The sequence below is a fragment of the Limulus polyphemus genome, unplaced genomic scaffold (genome assembly GCF_000517525.1).
Source record: "Limulus polyphemus unplaced genomic scaffold, Limulus_polyphemus-2.1.2 Scaffold6858, whole genome shotgun sequence".
Classification (NCBI taxonomy): domain Eukaryota; kingdom Metazoa; phylum Arthropoda; class Merostomata; order Xiphosura; family Limulidae; genus Limulus; species Limulus polyphemus.
In genome coordinates, this window is record NW_013672468.1 from 7,368 (window position 1) to 16,200 (window position 8,833).

The window sequence follows — 8,833 nt, forward strand, 5'->3', positions numbered from 1 at the left end:
ATCATACATTTTCTTAATTAAAAACGTTGAAGGTTTTGTGCAGATACATAAATGACATTCTTCTCCACTCTCAAGAAAAGGGCATGATGCGCTACCTCTTGTTCTTTGGCAACAATATTTGAGATGTATATTTTTCTGTGACACATAATATAAACATGAAAAAGAGCAGATTTTAATCTTAAGATTTCCCACTAGGCTAAAATCCTTCATATGACAGGTCAGATAGGTCTGATATTTCTAAGTTAAAATCAAGTTTAGATCATCTTGGCTTGACAAATTTATTAAAATCAATAACAAAATTATCCAAACGTCTAGTTTAGATGGAATTGGAAAACAGCCATACGTTGTGAGGTAAAATCGCCTTGCCATTTGACAGTTTGACTGGTAGGCTTTGAAAGTTCAACACGTAGCAATGGCGGTCGCTTGCACATGCCGAAAATCACGTGACTTCCAATCGAGTGTTACTTTTATCTATGGTTAGAGTGATAAAAATGTCATTTGTAAACGTAGACCTAACAAATTACGACAGTTTAAAGAGTCGAAACGTTTAAAAAGAGGAAATTAACTGATTTCGTCTGATTAAGTGAACTGGATCCGACGACGGTGAATTATTTTTCACCTCATATTTTAAAAGAATCCGTAAAGAAAGATCGTTATAACAATATGAGTGCCCTAACCACCGGACCAAAATTATTTTATGAGTACAAAATAAAGCCGTTACTTTCACTTTGATAATAGCTTAATTTAAAAGTTCCAAATCTTTTGAATCTAACTTATACATTAACATAAAACATAAACTATTTATTTATATTTTGCCCCCCAGTGGCACAGCGGTATGTCTGCGGACTTACAACGCAAGAATCCGGGTTTCGATACCCGTGGTGGGCAGAGCACAGATAGCCCATTGTGTAGCTTTGTGCTTAATTACAAAACAAAACTATTTATTTCTCATAAGTAACCAAGTTACAAATACTTATGTTTTATTAGTAGGAAAGTAAAACATGTAAAAAAAAATAATACAAACTTTTATCTTTCCCAAGTTATATTTTCTGGTTTGATTTCTACTTTTAATGGTGATGTTTTTTTGTGAAATTATTTGATTAACTGTTTAAATTTTATACAAGAATTAGGAAAAGTATATTAAAAATCAATATTTCATTTGAATACAATAATTATCAGATTTTAGTTTGTTGTTAAGCGCAAAGCTACACATTGGGCTATCTGTCCTGTGCCCACGTTTTGTATCGAAATATGGTTTTAGCCTTCAAATTCACCGCTGTACCACTGGGGAAGGGGTATCACATTTTAGAGCGAAATGAGCGGTTATATCAAAGTTATTGAGAGATATAATTCTCTTTTCCTAATCCTAAAAATCTGCTATAATAACAATACAGATTCTTTAAGAAACTTTCATCTATTAATTGTAAAAATAATAATTAATAATTAGAAATTACCTGAGTGCTTGTACAAGGATCAAGTTTGCGAAATCATGGAGTTCAATAAATGCATCCAGTACTTTGATATTGAAGTCGTCCCTGGAAAACGAAAATATATCACAGACTTATATCTTCCTCAGGTAAATTCTGACTTTACAGACAAATCTATTTAAAAAGGCATTTTTAATTTTAAAACTTTATGATATAGCATAGTTTCGAACGAAGCCTATGAAATAGTGTTTTGCTAATAAACTTATTGGAAATTAACATGTGTTTCGATAAATAAGTTTGCTTCTGACTGTACACTATGGCTAAGGACTGGCTAGATAATTTATTTTATTTACATTATTTTGCTGTTTGGGCCCGAATAAAATTAGCCTAGGAAACTTGTCTCACTAACTTCAACAGCAAAAAAATAAAATAAATAAAAATTATATAGCAAGTAAATACACAATATCATGTGGAGTAATATAACATAAAATAAAGTTTACATCCACTATTGTCGAAACAAGAAGTTTACAAAGGAATAGTAAGGTTTGACAATCACCTCTCTCCTAAATACTCTCCTACTGCAGTTTTGCTTAAACCTTCACCTTTGTAGAGAAACCGAGCTATATCTTGAGGAGAATCATCAAGTTGACCTTGAGCTATTAGATACTCAATTCCCTGGGGAAAGAATTTGGTAATAATAATATTATCAAATGTATGAAAGCGTGTATATATTTCTATATATGTATATACAAAAAATTAGAAACACATAAATTCTTCCAGATGATACTAACTAAACAATAACACTGAAATGCTGAACTTCAGTACATATTAAATAACTAAACAGTAACATTGCTAAACTTCAGTACAAATTAGGGGTGTTATTTTTTGTTTGATTATGTATATATGTCTGTGAATGTATACTCTAACAAAAGTACGTCAAACGTTTAACACTTTCAAGTATTTTTCAATAAATTCCTGTTGATATGTTGTAGTAATGAATTTTTGCAATTTTTATTTTGTTTACCTAAATATTAAATATGAATATTAAATATTGAGAGCTCACACAAAGTACCCAAATATCTCTGTAAAATACAAATGTAAACAACATAACTGTCTCCTACATCTGTTACGCTTGTTATTAAGAACACAATATAGATTACAACCTGCTACATCCATTAAACTTATCATTAATAACACAACACAGATTACATCCTTCTAACATACTGTTACACGTTATTAACAACACAACAAATTACATACTTCCCAAATTCCTGTGCATGTGTTATTAATAACACAGCACAGATTAAGTAACATGTACAGCTTCGTGTATCAATTACACTTATTATGAATCACACCAATGCAGATTACATCCTTGTCACATCCTGCTATGTCTGTTACACTTGTTATTACTAACATAACACATATTACATTCTGCTACATCTGTTACACTTGTGATCAACAACAAGATACAGAGTACATCCTGCTATGTCTGTTACACTTGTTATTACTAACACAACACATATTACATTCTGCTACATCTGTTACACTTGTGATCAACAACAAGACACAGAGTACATCCTGCTACATCTGTTACACTTGTTATTAGTAACAAAACACAGATTACATCCTTTTCACATCTTGCTACATCTGTTACACTTGTTATTTTTGTTGAAGAATGGGACAGAACAGTGATGTTTTATGAGAACTAAGCATTTTGAAGAGTGGGACAGAACAGTGATGTTTTATGAGAACTAAGTATGTTGAAGAGTGGGACAGAACAGTGAGGTTTTATGAGAACTAAGCATTTTGAAGAGTGGGACATAAGAGTGATGTTTTATGAAAACTAAGTATGTTGAAGAATGGGACAGAACAGTGACTGTTCTGTCCCACTCTTCAACATACTTAGTTCTCATAAAACATATGTCCCACTCTTCAACATACTTAGTTCTCATAAAACATCACTGTTCTGTTCCACTCTTCAACATACTTAGTTCTCATTAAAACATCGATGTTTTATGAGAACTGACTATGTTGCATCTGTCACACTTGTTATTAATAACACAAATGACATTCTGCTACATCTGTTACACTTGTTATGAATAACACAACACAGGTTACATCCTGGTATATCCATTACACATATTGGTATTGCTATTGACATAATATAGATTACATTATTTTTGCAATATAGATATATATGTATTATTTATTGTTTACCTTTTTAGGGTCCATATTGAATTTCTTTTTCCCAATTGATAAGTGTTTTTCTTCCGTTGTTGTTTTGCTGTAAGTATTAATTGGAAGAAAGAAATTTAAGTGTATGCACATAAAAGAAAACAAAAAAAGCACAAGTTTAGTGTATAGAAAGTGACCGTAAGTGCAGTAGTTAAAGTTCTGATTAGATAAAAATGTGAAACTGTTAACTCTTCACAACCATTATTATGAAAGGTTCTTTTACTTTCAAATGAACCTGAAGTTTAACTTATTAAAAAAGTGCTTTACTCACACAGGATATTATAAAGTGTAATAGTATATATCAAATGTTTCAAGATGATAGTACCTATTTAGTTTTAATTTCTATAGGATTCATTAACTAACACAAGAACATATTAAATATTAAAGCTTTGGCTTACAAAACTTATCAATGGAATAGCTCAGCAGTCATGAATAAAACATGTTCAATGTGGTATGTAGATCTATCATGTGTTTCTATCTTGTTTTAATGTAGTATCCTTCAAAACTGAGTATGTACAGTTTTTAAATGGTCAAGAAAGTCATTAAGTTTATTTTGTTCTAACTGTCTCTGCTCCTTTGTCATTTTCTGGGATTTCACCTGTTTTGTTCATGAAAGTTTTGTTGTAATACTGCACATTGTGTAAGAATATAGAGAACCGTGTCCTTCAATGTAGGTCAGGTGATATCTCAAAGTTATAACAACTGTGTCCTTCAATGTAGATCAGGTGATATCTCAAAGTTATAACAATTGTGTCCTTCAATGTAGGTCAGGTGATATCTCAAAGTTATAACAACTGCGTCCTTTAATGTAGGTCAGGTGATATCTCAAAGTTATAACAACTGTATCCTTTAATGTAGGTCAGGTGATATCGCAAATTTATAACAACTGTGTCCTTCAATGTAGGTCAGGTGATATCTCAAAGTTATAACAACTGTATCCTTTAATATAGGTCAGGCGATATCTCAAAGTTATAACAACTGTGTCGTTTAATGTAGGTCAGGTGATTTCTCAAAGTTATAACAACCGTGTCCTTCAGGATATAATACTATAATCCCGGGATTTAATACTATAATCTCGGGCTTTAATACTATAATCTCTTAATCTCAAGCTTTCAGTTTGGTAAATGAAGTTTAAGTCCTTTTTTTTAAGTTTAGCCTGTACCATTAACTAAGTTTTATTAAACATCTTTAGAAGTTGTTCAGAGAGCATAAGGAGTTAATGTTGTACTGTTATTAAGTGGACCTATCCCATTGCTCTAAGATTAACTCACTTTTACTAGAATGTACCGCAGAGTGGATAGGAAGGAGAGAAATTTGGTGCCATGACCACAGGATATCTGATTTTTTTCTGTTTTCTACTGGCATGTGTATTGCTTTGAATATACCATATCAGTCACCATTCTTGTCATCCAATTACATATTAAATATGTAGTAATTGTTAGTGTGTATTACTACAATTACATATTTAATGTGTGATAATTGGCAGTGAGTAACAACAGGCATAAGGAAGAAAAAAACACTTTTGTATAACACCCTGTAGTGGAGAGAACAGACAAGTATCTTAGTATATATAAAGATAAATATTGGAGGGGTGACCTTCATCATTCACACATCTCGTGATGAGCATGGAAAGCATGACCTTCATCATTCACTCATCACAAGATAAGCATGGAAAGGATGACCTTCATCATTCACACATCCCAGATAAGCGTGGAAAGGATGAACTTCATCATTCACACATCTCAATATAAGCATGGAAAGGATGACCTTCATCATTCACACATCCCAAGATAAGCATGGAAAAGATGACCTTCATTATTCACACATCCCAAGAAAAGCATGGAAAGGATGACCATCATCATTCACACATACCAAGATAAACAATGAATGTGTAGTTCCATCATCCACACATTTCAAGATAAGCATTGAAGAAGATGAGCATCATCTTCAACAACTCTTAGGATAGTGCTCTAAATAGTCTTTCAACTGAAAAGAAGCAAAGAGATCAGGGACACATTTAAATAAGGTAAAAAGACCCGAATAATTTCATCCTTGTTCTCCAAAATGCCCATCAAGTATACCGCATACACATAGAATAATCACCACAGCCTCATAAATATCTGTTCATCAACTATACCACACACACATAGAATAATCACCACAGCCTCATAGATATCTGTTCATCAACAATACCATACATAGAATAATCACCACATCATTATAAATATCTGTTCATCAACTATACCACACATACATTGAATAATCACACAGCCTCATAAATATCTGTTCATCAACTATACCACACATACATAGAATAATCACAACAGTATCGTAAATATCTGTTCATCAAGTATACCACACACATATATAGAATAATCACCACAGTATCGTAAATATCTGTTCATCAACTATACCACACACATATATAGAATAATCACCACAGTATCATAAATATCTGTTCATCAACTATATCACACACATATATAGAATAATCACCACAGTATCGTAAATATCTGTTCATCAACTATATCACACACATATATAGAATAATCACCACAGTATCGTATATATCTTTTCATCAACTAAAGCACACATACATAGAATATTCACCAAAGTATTGTAAATGTCTGTTCATGAAATACACCACACATATACAGAATAATCACCACAGCCTCATAAATATCTGTTCCTCAGCTATACCACACATACAAAGAATAATCATCACAGCCTCATAAATATCTGTTCATCAACTACACCACATATACATAGAATAATCACAACAGTATCGTAAATATATGTTCATCAATAATACCACACATATATAGAATAATCACCACAGCCTCATAGATATCTGTTAATCAAGAATGCCACATATACATAGAATAATCACCACAGCCTCATAGATATCTGTTCTTCAACTATACCACACATACATAGAATAATCACAACAGTATGTAAATATCTGTTCATCAAGTATACCACACACATATATAGAATAATCACAACAGTATCGTAAATATCTGTTCACCAACTGTACCACACATACATAAAATAATCATCACAGTCTCATAGATATCTGTTCACCAACTATACCACACATACATATTCTATGTATGTGTGGTATACTTGACAAACAGATATCTATGAGGCTGTGGTGATTATTCTATGTATGTGTGGTATAGTTGATGAACAGATATCTATGATGCTGTGGTGATTATTCTATGTATATGTGATATACTTGATGAACATATCTTTATGAGGTTGTGGCGATTATTCTTTGTATGTGTGGTATAGTTGATGAACAGATATTTACGATACTGTAATGATTATTCTATACATGTGTGGTATACTTGATGAACAGATATTTACAATACTGTTGTGATTATTCTAATCACAACAGCCTCGTAAATATCTGTTCATCAAGTATACCACACATACAAAGAATAACCACCACAGCCTCATAAATATATGTTCATCAACTATACCACACGTACACAGAATAATCACCACAGCCTCATAGATGTCTGTTCATCAACTATACCACATATACGTAGAATAATTACACAGCCTCATAGATATCTGTTCATTAACTATACCACACATACATAGAATAATCACCACAGCCTCATAGATATATGTTCAACAACTATACCACACATACATAGAATAATCACCACAACCTCATAGATATGTGTTCATCAACTATGCCACACATACGTAGAATAATCACCACAGCCTCATAGATATCTGTTCATCAAGTATACCAGAGACACAGGGAATAGTCCAATTTTACATTAACATTTGATTGATATAAAATATACACAGTAAATAATAAAGCTTTGCCTTTCAATTGCTCTAGTTGAATGATCTAGCCTCATTTTTAACTAATCAACCTAGCTTTAACCTATGATTCTTCATTGAGACACAGGTGTGTTAGGAAGACCTAATACTTCTCTTAGACATGATTCTAGATTCAGTTCTTTAACAAATCTGTAGGATTAAAATATTAGTTAAAATGAAAATCTTAGACTTGACATCCTTCATTCTAGAATCAGTTCAGTAACAGATCTGTAATGTTAAAATATTAGTTAAAATGAAAATCTTAGACTTGACATCCTTTATTCTAGAATCAGTTCAGTAACAGATCTGTAATGTTAAAATATTAGTTAAAATGAAAATCTTAGACTTGACACCCTTCATTCTAGAATCAGTTCAGTAACAGATCTGTAATGTTAAAATATTAGTTAAAATGAAAATCTTAGACTTGACATCCTTTATTCTAGAATCAGTTCAGTAACAGATCTGTAATGTTAAAATATTAGTTAAAATGGAAAAATTATACACTTTTAGAATGTGCACTTGTCAATGCATGAGGACATCTCAAGAAAGGTTGTGTATAATTATACAATGAGCTGATTACAAATAAGACAAACGCAATACATTCCAAAAAAAAAGAGGAAAACAACCCCAAAACCAAGAAAAGAAAAGTTATTCTTTCAAACCTTTCTTGTTGAATCCCTATTGTCTCAACAACATTTGCGATTTCCTCTCGAAGTTCCTAAAATAAAGTAATGATGGTTTACTAAAGCCTTATCCACTACACATAGTTTTCAAATCCTAGAAGTTCAACAAAAATGTTTTCCTAAGGTATCCCATCATTATGTAGACATAAACATTTCTGCAAATAACTATTAGGTCTTTTAGCATCTGAAGTTATGATAACAGAAATAATCATGTGTAGGTTACGATCCCCTAGAATTCTTAAATGGCCAGAACATTTTGTGTAGTAGAAGTAATCACGTGTAGGTTACAATCCTCTAGATTTGTTAAATAGCCAGAACATTTTCTGTAGTAGAAGTAATTATGAGTAGGTTACGATCCTCTAGAATTGTTAAATGGCCAGAACATTTTGTGGCGTAAAAGTAATCATGTGTAGGTTACGATCCTCTAGAATTGTTAAATGGCCAGAACATTTTGTGTCGTAAAAGTAATCATGTGTAGGTTACGATCCTCTAGAACAGTTAAATGGCCAGAACATTTTCTGTAGTAGAAGTAATCATGTGTAGGTTACGATCCTCTAGAATTGTTAAATGGCCAGAACATTTTGTGTAGTAGAAGTAATCATGTGTAGGTTACGATCCTCTAGAATTGTTAAATGGCCAGAACATTTT

At 32.0% G+C, this 8,833-nt stretch overlaps 1 protein-coding gene across 1 annotated transcript in view; it reads right to left on the reverse strand.

Annotated features, from left to right (window-relative positions):
* The window catches only part of LOC106474131 (cytohesin-1-like), a gene marked incomplete at its 3' end in the record, with an annotated part of 26,483 nt that overhangs the window by 5,270 nt on the left and 12,380 nt on the right, over positions 1 to 8,833 (reverse strand). The window contains exons 4-7 of the mRNA XM_013934821.2: positions 8,165 to 8,220; positions 3,645 to 3,711; positions 1,984 to 2,102; positions 1,455 to 1,535 (exon numbers count right to left, since the gene is read on the reverse strand). Coding sequence (XP_013790275.2) covers positions 1,455 to 1,535; positions 1,984 to 2,102; positions 3,645 to 3,711; positions 8,165 to 8,220 — 323 coding nt within the window. The remainder of the gene's footprint in view (positions 1 to 1,454; positions 1,536 to 1,983; positions 2,103 to 3,644; positions 3,712 to 8,164; positions 8,221 to 8,833) is intronic.